The sequence below is a fragment of the Syngnathus floridae genome, chromosome 1, assembly GCF_059516105.1.
Source record: "Syngnathus floridae isolate MCC-2025c chromosome 1, RoL_Sflo_1.0, whole genome shotgun sequence".
Taxonomy (NCBI): domain Eukaryota; kingdom Metazoa; phylum Chordata; class Actinopteri; order Syngnathiformes; family Syngnathidae; genus Syngnathus; species Syngnathus floridae.
In genome coordinates this window covers 9,687,624-9,702,972 of record NC_142413.1, presented here as the reverse complement: position 1 = coordinate 9,702,972, position 15,349 = coordinate 9,687,624, and the positions used below count along the sequence as shown (strand labels likewise).

The 15,349-nt window shown below is 39.7% G+C and overlaps 1 protein-coding gene and 1 long non-coding RNA gene across 2 annotated transcripts; one reads left to right on the top strand and one right to left on the bottom strand.

Annotated features, from left to right (window-relative positions):
- The first annotated feature begins 1,595 nt into the window (after positions 1 to 1,595).
- Positions 1,596 to 6,420, top strand: gask1b (golgi associated kinase 1B). Its single transcript, XM_088393308.1, has 4 exons — positions 1,596 to 2,407; positions 3,566 to 3,762; positions 5,146 to 5,372; positions 5,527 to 6,420. The coding sequence occupies exons 1-4, from the start codon at positions 1,720 to 1,722 to the stop codon at positions 5,732 to 5,734; spliced, it is 1,320 nt and encodes a 439-aa protein (XP_088249434.1). The 5' UTR covers positions 1,596 to 1,719; the 3' UTR covers positions 5,735 to 6,420.
- Positions 4,050 to 9,157, bottom strand: LOC148403976 (uncharacterized). Its single transcript, XR_015861981.1, has 4 exons — positions 9,005 to 9,157; positions 5,517 to 5,762; positions 4,854 to 4,975; positions 4,050 to 4,638 (listed from the first exon to the last, which is right to left on the bottom strand). It is a non-coding gene; the product is annotated as an uncharacterized LOC148403976 (long non-coding RNA).
- Positions 9,158 to 15,349: the final 6,192 nt, after the last annotated feature.

Below are 15,349 nucleotides of genomic sequence, written 5' to 3'. Positions count from 1 at the left end.
GTCTAAATAGCGCCAATAGGGGGCACCAATCATTGGATCATGTCACCCCAGCTTCAGGTTTTTTTTTTTTTTTTTTTTTTTTTTTAAAGAAACAAAAGTCTGCATGTCAGCGGTATACATTGCTCCGGGAAATGAAGGCTGTTAAATAATCCTGGAACATGTCATGTGGAGAAACAACCAACAAGTTAAATATGGATTGGATCCAGGTTGTAGATTTTTTGACAGTGTAAACTCATTGTAGGGGAAATCCCATTGAAAACATTGTCCTTTTAGTTCACAAACTATGCAGTGGTACTGTTGTGTGATTAATGTTCTAAATTGTGAGGGAAAAAAGTGGCAATATTATGTCATAATCTGACCCAAAAAAAGGTTGCAGCAGAGCTGTGAGCAAAAAAAAATCAGGTAAAAGTATAATACAAGAAGTCACAATTGGATGCAGCACAAATATGTCACAAAAATGCAAACGTGTTATTACGAATGTTCCCACAAAAGATGGCAAGAGACTGATGAGAACATTTCGAGGGAAAAATGTGTTGCAGCGTTATAAGAATATTGTTGCAATATTTTACAAGGTAAAAGCAATGCTGTTGTAATATTCTGAGCAAAAAAAAAAAAAAAAAAAGACACTATTCGCAGAATAATGTAACAATGCCACAAAAGGCAACTCTGCGATGTGAGGTGAGCGTCGGCCCACCATCGTGCACATTTTCATTATCCTATACATCAGTTGCGAATACAGTAGTGAGGCGGCGTCTCCATGGAAACAGGAGCATATTAACACTGCATTGTTTACTTCCATGTTCTTGATTTCTGAGCTAAGACAATTTGCTAGTCAAACTATTGGTTTTGTTATTACTGATGAATGCTGCAAATAGCAAAGCAGGCAGAGGCACAAACAACATGCGTCTGAATTTAAACCGGTTGACAACCAAATGTGTTGAAATATTTCCAACTTTTTGCCCTTGTTAATGAATTCAATATCCACCAGTAGATGTCGCTTTTAACGCGTGACTGATACATGAAATCGACGTGACACTAAGCACGAGCAAATGGAATGTAAAACAATTGCAAATAATGTTGCCCTCTCAAAATGTGTATATTTGCCTAATGACTCAAATAACTTGTCATGTAATCAGTAAAGTAACAACGTAATTGATAAAGTAATTAATTTGCTTTTTGAAGGTGAACGTGACAACGCAAATTACAAAAAGGTTACACGTGACAGTCGCAATATTATGAAAATAAAGCTACTGTTACAGAAAAACGTTGCGAATGTTACAAAAGTAGTGTTGCAATATTATTATCGCAATATTAAATATATATATAAACAGTGTAATTTAAATAAAAAGGTCACAATTACATACTATATCTCACAACAGTATGAGAAGTCAAAATTGTAAGACAAAAATAATTTAATGTTACCAGGAAAAACAACAAAAGTTCCAATATGATGGAATAAAGTTAGAGCGCTATAGAAATTCTTTCTTTTATTGAAGCAACTTTTTTCCCCGTTTAACTTATCTAATCAGTATGTTGAAACGGTACTGTTGTAAAAGCATGTCTATGCGAATCTGCGGGGTGGGTGCAAACTTGAAAAAGTTTTGGTTGGTCCATATGGGTCAGGAGTGAGCTTCGATGCGCACTTGCATCCTGTCAACTCAACACTCCCCAAATTCACTCGGTTCGAGTTCGGCTCGGTCCACCATGCCGAGAACATAAATGGCTCGGAAGAGTCGCTTCTACCGGCCGTGCGTCTTTTTTCTGTCCGGACTCAGGCCCCGGCGGAGGTGCATTCTTCCCAAAAGAACTTTAACAGCCGCACTTGTATGCGCCCTATACGTGTTTTTCACCCAAGTGGACCTCTCTCTACGGAGCCCCACCTGGACTACAACCGGGCGGAACCAAGTCACGGCAAGGGGTGCGTTGGATTTGGGTTTATTAAACAAAGACTTGGCGGTTCCGACCCGCTCCAATGTAGTGTACATCACCCTCAGATCCAAGCGCCTCAAGCCGGCCCACATTCGCGGCACAGTGCGACCCAAACTGCGGAGGAAGGTGAGAAGAACTTCGCTTCCGCATTCGAACTCACAGACTGGATCCGAAACGGAGCCTCCCATGAGTTCTATCCGGATATACAGCCGCACTCCTCCGCCGTGGCTGAGCGCGCACGACGTGGGCACCATGCGCGCACTCGCCGGTGCCAAAGTTTTACGCGTTGAACAACCACAGGAAACTTCGTGGCCCCTCTTGGTCTTCGAGGGAACCCGCCTGGAGGAGCCGAATGCGGTGTGCGGACTCGCTCTCGGCCCGATGGACTCGGTGGAGGTGTTCGCCTTCCATTTGGACAGAGTGCTCGGACTCAACAGAACTTTGACGGCCGTGAGCCGGAAGTTGGCCTTTTTACATGGTGCGCCATAAAAGAATAACTAACATGAGACACAGTAAGATAAAAAGTACTTTAGTACTAAAAGTATAAAAAGTGTGTATATATATATATATATATATATATATATATATATACTATAAATTTCGAAGTAACTCGTTTACTAAAGTCAAATTAAAAAGGTGATTTTTATTTAATAAAAAAAAATAAAAAAACACACACACACACTTAAATGGTTTCTGTCCATGCCTGCATTTACAATAGCAGCAAGCATGTGTTTGGAATGTGAAAAGGAAACGCCACACAGGAAGGCACCAGCTCAAGATTCAAACCCCCTAGCCCAGAATTGTGAGGCGGATATGCAAACTCATCCACAATGAAAAACAGAGAAACAACAAAAACAGCTCCTGTAAGTTGTGTAATTATTATCATCATTAGAAGCATCTATCAATAAATGCAAGGGAATCAGTTGCATTAGACATTTTTTCTTTGTTTTATTATTATTATTTAATACCTTGATAGGAGTGTTGGTGATGAGTAATCTAAATGGGAAGTCAGCTGAACCAATAGATTTGCTGTGGATAGCAACTAAAGTCAGTAGTCAAGAAAATAGTTAGCTTGTATATCATTATGTTGGCACAGGTGCCAAACTCAGGCCTGGGGGCCTGACCTGCCACATCATTTTATGTGGCTCGCAAATCTTCTGCATCAACTTCCATGATTCTTACTCAAGTCTACCAAGATTTCAAATTGTAATACGTAATAAATAAAAATCTTCAGCTCAATATTGCATTATTTTTGTTACCAAACCCTTTTTTACAGTAACTTGAACAACTATAGGCTAATCATTGACTTCTAATTTTCAAATGAGTCATCAAATTATTTATAATAGCAGTGATTTGGGCTGACTAAAAAAAGAATTGGACACCCCTGTTATACAGGGAAGTAGAATATAGTAGAAATAGTAAATATATAGGTAGCTGGATAGAAGGTATCAAGATAGAAGAAAGGTAAACAGCCAGCGATCTAAACTGTTGAGTATATACCAATTAAAGTAATTAGCTGAACAGGTATGTCTGTAGATAGCACATAATTAGTTAGCGGCTTATGGACATAATAGTGACAATGCTATATTAGGAGGTGTAACATGGTGGTAATCTTTCTGTTTGCTTCCCTGTCTAGATGGCCAGCCCAGTCCAGTGGTGGCCTGGGAGGCATCTCTCTACCCAGATGACGTGAGCCTAACATGGGCCGAGTACCAGAGGTCTTTGAAACAGAGGTGCTGGGTTCAGAACGTGGCCCCGAAGCCTGAGTCAGGCTGCTCCGCGGTCCATCACTACGAGTGGAGCAAACTGGCACTTTTTGATTTTCTCTTACAGGTAACAGAATGCTGAATGGCATTAAAAAGAAAATAGCATTAAAAAGATAAATGCCAAGGCTAGTTTCTGATAGTGAAAATATGAATCATCTTTTGCAAGTGCTTTGAAGAAAGCATAGTCCAACAGCTGTTTTGTACTGAGACAAAAAAAATATTCTCAGAGGAAATGTCTTTTGGCTCTACAATTTCCTGTGTGGGAGGCCTGAATCACCAGTCTGGATTTTGGCATCATGAACAACTAAGGGAGGGAGAGAGAATTGTTTTTGTTGGAGGTCAGACATCTATGGCTTCTAAAAGTAAAGTGTCATTTTATTAACTTTCTTGGCAGAATACTACAGCAGCAACGCCCTAAAAGTCGAACCATTTGGAGATGAACAGATATTTTTTATGAACCTTTCAGAGGCTCCCACTGTGACCTTAGGGGTGTCGCTTTGGGGACGTTTTCAAGCCCCCAAATAGGAGATTAATTAGTCAGAATGATAACGATAAATCGCAACATTTCACTCAACTCAAATCTATTCATAGATCGCTTAAAAAACTGTAGCTGAAATCAATGGGTTCACTCCAAGTATCTTAGTTTTCATGGAAAACATTGAATTGTCTGGGTGACCCCAAACCTTAGTGTATTTTCTGACACCCGAGCTCAACTGCGCAATGGATATCTATCAGCTTGTATCTGTATATATTATGTGTGATCCCTATTATGGCAGAGGCAGTACATGATTTGTATCACCACAGCAGACCGCGCGCCCCCCACCGCTCCGAACATCATCCGACAGGTTTGTCGATGCGTCCTAATAAATCCTCTTCTCCAATTCAGCCCAAAGAGCATCATCATCCTATATATATGGCAGTCAGGTCCAATCTGATGTTCCATCTGTGTGGGCAAATCATATACAGCCATCAATTGTCAGGACATGATCAGGGGAAGCGAGTATAGCACGTTCGCTTAAATCGGAATACAATTCCCGCTGGCTGTTCCTTTCGGGTTTTATTAAAGCGAACAAGCTAGGGCTGACAGTGTTGACAGGGCTGACAGCCGTTCCACATAGTAATACGCTACCAAAATGCAGAGTTGGCAAAAGTACTCACTCTGTACTTAAGCAGGAGCAGGAATACTGATTGAAGCCAGTTGATCGATTTCTCAAGATGGTTGACCTCGCTCTGTTTCCATCTTATGTCATCATTGGCGGAAGTTGAACAAAGTAGTGAGCCTATTTTGACAAAAGAGGAGTAAGCACAGAATTTGTGTGCAAAATACGGAAGTGTGGCTCTTCCAACATGGAGTAAAAATAGTTTGATTGGCAAATTTAACAGTTAGCCTACAAGTCCATTAACTTAGCTGACAACTAACTACTTGTTCCACTTCCTTGTCTCGCTGCAGATTCACAAGCGTCTGGATCCCAGCTGCTGCGGGTTCAAATCCCGGCAACAAGATGGGTGCCATGAACCTGGCCGCCATTTTGAATGCATGCAGCGAGACGGCGTCCTACTGGCCAACATCGTGCGCAGGCAGCATGACCCGCGCCGCCTGGTACTCGCCGTCAACAAGGGCTACTTTGACCGCAACGAGGACAACCTGGACTTCAGACTACTCGAGGGGATCAAAGAGTAAGTGGATTGGATCGCGTTCTTGTCCCAACACAAGGATTTTTTTTATTTAATTGTGTTTACTTGGCTAATAATTCCATATCCAATTAACTATATATTTGAAAATCTGCAGTTCCCTATCTCATTGGGTTCGTTTTGCATTACTTTGGTCCAGGTTGCCTGTGAGTGCCGTGTCGGTACTGACGAGCGGTCGGCTGCGGGAGAAGCTGCTGCAGTCGCTCTTTTTGGACCAGACGTACTGGGAAAGTCAAGGCGGGCGGTCCGGCGTCGACAAGCTCATTGACGTCATTGAGCGTCGGGCCCAGGTTCTCCTTACATACGCTAACGCTCACGGCGTCCATGCGGTCGACATGAGCGAATGATGGCGAACAAGATCGCGCCTCCCACCATCTACAAAAAAAAACCCTGAGCTGCATTCACAATCATTCACTCAGTCCTTACTCCTGAAGATAAAGACAAGATTTGTGACACAATTCCAGTATTTCCATAAGCTCATGTTTTCAACTATTTTTTTTTACTTTACCTTTGTACTTCATTTGTAATTGCTCAAGTGACGATCAATAAAAACCATTACACACAGACTTATTAATAACAACAAATGTAAGAATTACACTATGTCTCAGGGTGCTCCGAAAATCTATCGAGGCAGTGAAAGCCGAGTCTGAGTGAAGCGTCCTTTGCTGTTGTGTGCTCTGGGAGTCCGAAGGGGCTTTGCGGGTTATTTTCTAGCGTCGGAACGGTCATTCATGCGGTTGTTATTCTAACCCCTCTGCACCCGCATTAGCGTGCCAGCGGAGTCCCAGCTCTTACATGTTTGTCTTACAAAAGACCCCATCGAATTCCCATACCGCTTCCTACATAATAGTGATTACTGTACGTCTGTATGTGGATCCACGCTTGCTCCAATATGAGACCTCTCTCAATGTCATGTGGAAATGTGATTATTTATTCTGTCAGGACATTCAATCTCTAAAAATAAGAATGCTAAACTGCGATGATTTATACACATTTCATTTAAAGTGTACCCCTGCAGATTCCACATTTGAGATCTTGATGAGCAATAAAATTTGGTGAATATATAGTGTCCTCATTTTTGAGTCTTGTATTTGCCAGATGACCTTTTAATAAGCTGCCTTAGGAGGAAAGAAAGGAAAAAAGCCCATCGGAAAGCTCATTATGCCACCTGCATCCTCATTCGACATGAGGTGTCCCCGGCATAACTCCGGCTAGTAGAAAACACCTGATTCTAAAGAATCTGTCATTCCTGCAATTTTGCAGCGTCAATACTGATGAAGGCATCAGCAAACTGTCATTGAAAAGCCGGCGTGTGAGGGGGGGGAGCCCACTGCCCACCAGGGAGCCCGCAAGCAACCGCCGCCTGCTTCGACATGAGATCTCCTCAGCATTCAGTTGTAAGACAACATCAGCCCTACATATGTAATAAATCCAAGGTGATATGCCACATTCAACATCCAGGATCTAAATAATAAATAAGTCAGAGTCCATCGACAAACATCTGTCCAAGGAATAAATAATAAATAATCAGAGTCCAAGTTGAGCGTGGCATCTCGACTGGGATTTATTTTTTTAGCATGCGGGTTGATCATGCGCCAGTGGCGAGAAAAACTGTTTACTAGCCACGTGATTGCTGTGGACATCTCATGCTGAATGAGGAAGCAGGCGGCGGACTTGCTCACGGACTGGCTGGCAGTGGACTCTTACTTTCTTTTCTTGAATGGCAGCTTGTAAAGGTCACCTAATGATTAAAAAAAAAATCCATCTATAGGGGAGTGATCTGGCATATAAGGCAATGACAAGTTGTGGATGAAAGAGACTATCACATGACAACTTCTGTTCCCAACATGGTGAAACCATGGAGAGTAGGCAAGACTCAACAAAGAAAAAATGGGAACACCAGATAAGTATCAAACTTTACAGTATTGCTCCCTTTCCCCATAAAGACCTCAATCTGGGATCTCTGGAGGTACACTTAAAATGTTTTTAAAAAATGTACAGTTGTTGATTTTTCATACAAATAATAGGAGCCGCTCTCCTTACTATCTATTAGTATTTCACACACTCAAGCCAGTGTCTTGGTGCTTTTTATTTCTCTCACTTTCTTACCCCTACAGGACAGACAGATCAAATGATTGGCTATAATTTGAAGGTTGTGGGTCTTGTCGAACTGTCCTTGGTACTGTGTCATTACAGCTGATGGTGGCCGCAGATGAAAAGGTGACAAGCCAAGCTCCAGACTGAGCTTGCTAGCTTTATAACTGAGAACAATGGTGGGCATATCTGTTGTAATTGAGTTACTTGTAGATGAGGTTAAGACAAATAAAATGTAAAGAAATAAATAATAATAAAAGACAACAAAATTTGTCTGTAAAATAATGTAAAAAATAATTTATTTTAATTATAAAATAACTGTCAGTTCTCATGTCTCATTCTTGTTATTAATATCTTTTATTATGATCCATAAATTTCTTTTACTACTATTTCTCTTTTGCTACTTACAGTAACTCAGCCAATTATTTATAATCAATTAAAAAATGTTAGCTATGCTGTATACGTAAAAAATAATTTATTTTAATTATAAAATAACTGTCAGTTCTCATGTCTCATTCTTGTTATTAATATCTTTTATTATGATCCATAAATTTCTTTTACTACTATTTCTCTATTGCTACTTACAGTAAATCAGCCAATTATTTATAATCAATTAAAAAATGTTAGCTATGCTGTATACGTAAATGGTTGCATCATGCTAATATTCTTTCTGTTATTTATAATTAACCAACAAAGTTAATATTTTTTGAATGAAGACCGAAAACATGCAAAAACGCACACGCATATTGACTGTTATTTATCCATTTTTACATTTGGCACTTGTCTCTTGTTTTCTTGGACTCTTGTACGCTGCTGTGACAAGTAAATTTCCCCGCTGTGGGATAAATAAAGTTCTATCAACATCATTCATTGAAGAGTATAAATTATGCATTTGTGCACGTTTTAGTGCAATTGGCTGTTTGCCTTTATGTTACCTTTGATTGATTGGCAACTAGTCTTGCAACAACCCTAATGAGGACAAGTGCTAAAGGAAAGGCGGAGTGGGCCCTTTTTCTAAACTTTAATTAATATTCTATATCATATACACCATTGCAGATAAATGAAACCAACTGAATCCTCAGTGACAGATTGATCAGAAGGCTTGCTATAAAAAGGGGATGGGGGCGCCTGCAGCTGGAAAAGTTGCAATCCAGCTGCTTGGGACTTTTGCTTTATACATTTTTTGGGAATGTTGAAAAGTATTTCAGGATTTGCCTTTAGGCGGTGAGCCAATGTCTGATGTTTGACATTAATTTGTCTTCGCCTCAACATGTTCACTTTTTTTTTTCTCTCTGCGTGACCCACTTGTCTTTATCGTGGCATTGCCCCGCTCACTGCATTATTGATTGTCAAACCCAATTTAGCACGATTCAACAAGCATGGTGAAGTATTTGGTACGCTGTTGATCCTTTGAATCAACTCCGTTTGAAGGTGAGCAAACGAAGCTAAAATAACAGCAGGTTTAGCAATATGTCACGTCCACGGATCATATCATGATCCTCCAAGGAATGCGCCCGCCTTACCTTTGTCATCAAATATCACTGCACTCACTGGTTTTGTTTCAGACGATAAGGTGAGCATGAAAGGATAGTAGGAATTCATCCATGCAGACATGTCAATGACGTGACGACATCATTGGGAGACGTCTCCCTTTTTTTTTTGCCGGCGAAAGCTATACAGTGATCCCTTGCTACTTCGCGTTTCCTTTATCGCGGCTTCACTACATCGCGGATTCCCCCCCCCAATTAAAAAAAAACATTTAAAAGTTAAAATAAAACTTCTAAATTGAGGAATCATGTGTCTAACCTTTAGGACAATGTAGTATTGCCCCAAATGTTCTTTTACATTACTTTAGAAGTCCGTTTTCGCATGTTAACACGATCACAAATAAGCATCTTTCCGCTAACTCGTTAGCCTGCCCAGTACTTCTTGTTGGTGACCGTACTTCACGGATTTCACTTATCGCGGGTGGTTTTTGGAACCAATTATCCGCGATAAACGAGGGATCACTGTACATACTTTATTTTCAAAGTACATTCTGTGGAGCCTCAGACTTAATGAATGAGGGGATCATGCAATTACGAAGAAAAGCAATAAAATGAGTTTCATTGCAACCTTGTAAAGCATTTTTTTTCTCCATTTGATGGGCTTGTCAAACACATTGTGCAGGTGCCTTAAAGATGACGTTCATCAATACACATACAGGGTACAACAAGCCTTTCAACCTTTGATCCTTCCTTATTTGATTTGCTGGAAAAATGTGTGATTATCCCATCATCTCATCCCCCTGGGGCAACAAGTGTGTTTTCAGGTCACAGAACACATTTTTTCAGTAAATGTCACATGGATAATACATGAGTTAATGGGACATGAGCAAATGAGCCCTCAGAGTCACAACACGATGACTGCGTCTGAGCATGCCGACGTCTTAACAAGCCTGGTTTCACCTGTCTGTATGTGTCAGGAAAAACAATGACCATATCTGGTGGGAAATTCCCCTGGCCACATAAGGACAGTATAACTATGTATTGTTGGTGTGTACGTTGCCGCCAGTCATGATTGAAATTCCATGAGTCGCTCAAGGGCAATCCAGGTCAAGGCGGAGGCAGTTGTCGGCCTATTTTTGAGTTGCTTTAATTCATTACATGTCAGAAGATGGTTTACTTGAGTAATTCCTGCCTGTTGAGTCCTGATAATGGTTGACCCTTGGAGCTCAAGATCTATTTATATGATGCATCATGGTGGATTAAAAAAACAAACAAACACACACATTTTATTTTTTCTGTTTGAAGATTAATGGAAATAATTTAGTCCAGCAGGGAGCTATAACATAATCGCAGCATGATGTAAAATGTCATAATCCAATAAAAAGTAGTTTCATTGCAGGAAAAAATAAATAAATCAGCCTCTTACTAATACAATGTTCCAAAACAGTTCATGATACTCTAAGATTGGAAAAACAAAAAAACCAATTCTTTTTTCAGAGAAAAAACTATGTCATTGGGTTATTGACAGTCAGTGCATCAAAAAATCAAATTTCTTCAAGTTTAGTTATATTTACCTTTTCGACCCAAGAATAATACTTTTTTTCGAGAATGAAATAGGGGGGATCTGAATCTACCATGAGTAGGCATCTTTCAAGACAGCCTTTTTTTTTTTTTTTTTTTTTTAATACAACATAGTATAAATTGTACCAAAAAAATCCACAAAATAATGGGACCACAAACCCTGAACCAGCAACGCAAGGGGGTTTATTACAAGCAGCTGCACAGCACAGAGAAATACAACAAAAAAATAAAATACAGCTTTGGAAATTGATCAAATTCTGTGGAACAAATATTCAAATTTCCATTTTGTAAGTTCTTTATACAGTTAACAAACAAGCTATCAGATGATGTATTTGCTGCTACAGTCTGTCCTAGCTGGCTCCCTAATCCTAACCACAAACTACCACTGTGCATAAAATTGCCCGCCTAAACAGGTTTGAAATTGAAAAGTGACTGAACCACATTTGTTGGCAGGTGGTGCTGGAAAGAGCCACAAGCTCCAATTTTCCCCTCAAGTGTTCCTGTGTGGATGCTGCTTTTGAACTGTGATGGAATATATTGGAAGGATATCCTTCCACTCCCTAACCAAATTGGAATATGGAGGAACTTGACAGGAGGAATATTCCGGTGAATGTGAACTAGAATCTAGAAACAGGAAATGAGGGATTCCCGGCAAGGCCTCGGGGTGTGGCCTGCTCCCGAGTCCACTGTGAGTTGTGGAGCTGCATTGTATTGGACTTACTGATGTTCCTAATGTTTGGCCCATCTGGCCAAAACTATTAGGAACACTTGTCAAATCATGTAAAGTAGATGAATAAAAGGTTTCAATTATGCTTCTTTTATTAATTCTGCTTATTTACCTTAAGAAATTAGTGGATTGATTTATTGAATATCATTACGTAAAAATATTAAAATAAACTACAATACAGACATCACTTTCCTGCTTTAACCACAGAGGTAAAAAACCTATTTTTCAGTTTAACAATTCCTTAATTAATTTTCATGAAATTAAGAATATCTATAGTTTCAAATTTAGTTTTTCCTGCTTTACTGCGACAGATGCAGTTCATAATCATAGAAACAGCAGTGACGTCACCGTATGAATATACTGTATATGCGTTGGAGCCATTTTGGAAGTGGTACTCTGCTGCCCTCGAGAGGCCAAACGAGATAGCACATGTTGAACAGCGTTTTTCACTCTCTGCTGGGGACTGCTTTATTAGGATCCATCCATTATTCGACCTCATTTCACCCACAGCCACGCCGAGGACATATTTTCATATCTGGGGCATTCTATGATAGGCTACATCGAGCAAGTTATAAGCAAGTGATAGCAACCAAATGATCCCAATCCAAAATAACTCGAATTCATAGTGTCAGAGTCAGTTTCTTAGCAACATAAAAATGTGTTGGCATGTCCAGTAGTAATAGTAGTAGAACCATATGATACCATATTAGAAATACAGATAAAAATGAAAAATGTTCATTTTGTGTGGGCGGAGCAAAGCATCCAATAAATAAAAGACAAAACTCATACTCAACTCAATCAAGTCACAAAGAATTCTTCATGCTTGTCTCCTGTAGTGCCGTCAAAAACGACTTGTGATGAAAAATGCATGCTGGACCCCCCCTGGCAGCATCCCCGTCACCCCGAAATATTGCGGCCTCCTTGAGTCGAGCTGCCTATTTCTCTGTCTTGCCTCTGACTGCATATTTCTGGAGAATGTCAAGTTGCAGACAATAGAAACTTTACTTTTAGAATCTAAAAGTGTCAAACTCATTTTTTTCACGGGCCGCATTGACTACAATGCGGCCCGCGAAAAAAATGAGTCATAGCTTCTTTTGGAAGGCTATTATGACTGTCAACCCAAATAAATGTATGAGCACCTCATATTATATACAGTAAAAGCTACAAAACAAACTGACAAATAACTCGTTTTCAAATCAGACGAGGAAAAACTGGTCAAATATTAAAAAAAAAAGACATTAAAAGTGAAGAGAATTTGCAATTCTTGTAATGACACACGAATTTGATGCACAATTTGTCTTCACGGGCCACATAAAATGATGTGGCAGGCCGTATCTGGCCCCTGGGCCTTGAGTTTGACACCTATGTTTTAAATAGATTTAGAGCACTAGATTTGAAGGTTCTCTTTATTGTGCATATAAATTTTAGGACAAACCGCTCATTTTTCTGGGCTACCTTTCACAACACTACTGACTCAGAAGCAGCCTGGATTTTTCAGGCCATTTTCTGGTTGTGTCCTGAAAATGAAAATAAAAGCCCCGTCTCCACATCAACATTGCAAATCAACAAGAAGGTGTGTGGACTGATTATCATAACAGGGTGGAAATTGGGTGCTTATGTCTTTCATTACAGGACGAATGATAAAAACTAAAGGTCCATTACCCAAAACCAAAGTGGAATTCTGCCATTTTGGTTCAAATAATTCAAGATGGCCCAATTTCAATGAGGTGTCAAACTGATAAATCTTCCGTCACCATGTGGCATCTCTCTTTGTTTCCTTTTTTTTTTTTTTTAGCTTGATGTCAGTGCAGTAGCTAAAAAAAAAAAAAAAAAAAACCCGAATAATAATCCCCACAAAATGAGTCTTTGGCTGGGGGGAATTATGTGCCATGTCAGTGACAACAGCTGTTAAAGCAATAAATATCACCCAGACTAGAACAAGTCTAAACTAGCAAAAAAAAAAAAAAAAAAAAAACTGGGGAAACAGCAATGAAAGTAAACAACAACGGGGTGAAATAGGGCCTGTGAGAGCTAGAATTGATTTTTCTTTGAAACTATTTATTTTTACTTTATCATGGAGCGACAGTAGAGAGCACTAATGAGAATCTTAACAGGAGATTGTGACAAAGTAGGCCACTAGACTGCGCTGTTGTATTCCAGTTTGTGAAAAACGGAGTGAAAGAGGGGGAGGTGGACTCCAGCTGACAAAGCAGTGGCTGCTTGAGAAAAATGACAGCGTGCAAGCATCATGTTATTTACATGTAAAAGAGTGATTCAGCATTTTTTTTTTTTAAATGCCATGTTAATCATCTGGCTCTCCAGTCAAGACATGATGCATTCATTAATGACACTTGTAGCATTTATTAAGAACAGTACTTAAATCTGAATAAGATTTAAAGCAGCAATGATTAATCCTTGAAATGATTATCGGACTTTTTTATGGATCTACCGTACTCGCATGTATATACTGTGACTTCATTTTGCTATGTAAAACTGGCTTTAGGAGCTGAATTTCCCGTAAAGTAACCCTGGAAACAACCAAAATGACACAAAAAATTGCTGCTTTCAACCAAAATGACTTATTGTGGCTTTTAGGGAATGGGTCCTTGAGACTTTTTAGTAGGTCTCCTCATGATAGACATACCAACCAAATTTCTGCCAAGTGAAACTGGTGTCAGAAGCTGATTCTTTCTGGGGCATACTACTGAGTAAATTTTGGATACAGTCATGCTTGAGACTCTTAAAATACATTTTCACCAGGACAATCTACAATTCGAAAATTCAGCCCCTAAATTCGGGTTTAAAGTAGTTAATGTCCCTGAATGGCAGCTACAAACCAAAATGGGTTCTTGAGACTTTACCATGCATCTTGATAGACAATCCCATTGACATGCAATTCATGTCAATAAATCTGGTTCAGAGTGGATTTTCTTTTCTCACTTCCTCGGAGGCGATTGCAAATGAATTCAGAGCTTTAATACAGATGGATGAGTCACTTGCTTCGTCACGTAAAAGTATTGTGCAAGATTTATAATGGGGATGATATTTCTCCAGTATCAGTCGGATTCAAAATGATCTCCAAGGCTACGCGCGCACACACGCACGCACAAACACACACATTTAATGATACGGTCTTGCACAGAGCGGGGAATGTGGGAGATGTAGGAAATCAATGTGTCCTGCAATGCGACTTCAAATTTTGCCACCTGATGAGATCCTCTAGAAGAGCTGTTTAAAAAAAAGTCAGTCTTTGTGAAGATAATTATGTGTGAAAATGTATGTCTGCTTAGATTGGGTCATAGGTGTCACATGATTTGACGGGAAAATTCACCTCAAAACCAGTTTCACTCAGCAACATGAAATCATCAGTCGAGGCTGAACGACCCATGCCTGCAAAGACATAAGAAGTCAAAGTGGCCTTTGTGTGATTCATTTGGTGATTTCCAGGGTTCCTTCAAAAGCAATGTAAACCCCATTATTTGACTATATTACGTGGATCAATTTTTACCCATGCTAACAAATTAGAATCACGTACACAAAGATGGACAATGCTTTTTTTTTTTTTTTTTTTTTTGGAGTGTGGATTGGGCACGGCGGCAAAGTTTGATGACTCACCCATAAAGCACAAACTTCAATTAACTCAAAGTCCACAAGGTCAGAGCCTGACCAAAATGATGGCTGCCATCCCATAATAATATCATCCCCAAACACCTCCCTGCCCATGCTGCAAACATGGACACAAGCCAGAATTCAGAGGTGAACGAAAGCACGGAGTTGAGTGGTGGTCTCTCGAGACGCAAAGCTGATACGATCAACTCTGACTGTCAAGCTCAACTGTCACACACACACAAGTGCACGCACATGCAGACACACTCACACACAAACTCACAACCTGCAGGCCTTACCGGAGCATTTTACTGAATAAAGTTAAAAAAATAAATTTTAAGTAGTGTTTTTTGATAATGTGAAATCCTAACACACGAATTATTTTTTCTTTTTCATTTTTTTGTTTTGCTGCAGTCAAAAGAAGCATTAATGAATCATTTTTACAATTAGTGTAGGCTTTTCAAAAT

What these genes read in the sequence shown, in the direction of transcription:
- gask1b (XM_088393308.1), top strand. Translation starts at nt 1,720, where the DNA reads ATGGCTCGGAAGAGTCGCTTCTACCGGCCGTGCGTCTTTTTTCTGTCC. An exon ending in GAAGTTGGCCTTTTTACATG is followed by an intron (nt 2,408 to 3,565) that starts GTGCGCCATAAA and finishes TTCCCTGTCTAG; the next exon opens with ATGGCCAGCCCAGTCCAGTG. An exon ending in TTTTTGATTTTCTCTTACAG is followed by an intron (nt 3,763 to 5,145) that starts GTAACAGAATGC and finishes GTCTCGCTGCAG; the next exon opens with ATTCACAAGCGTCTGGATCC.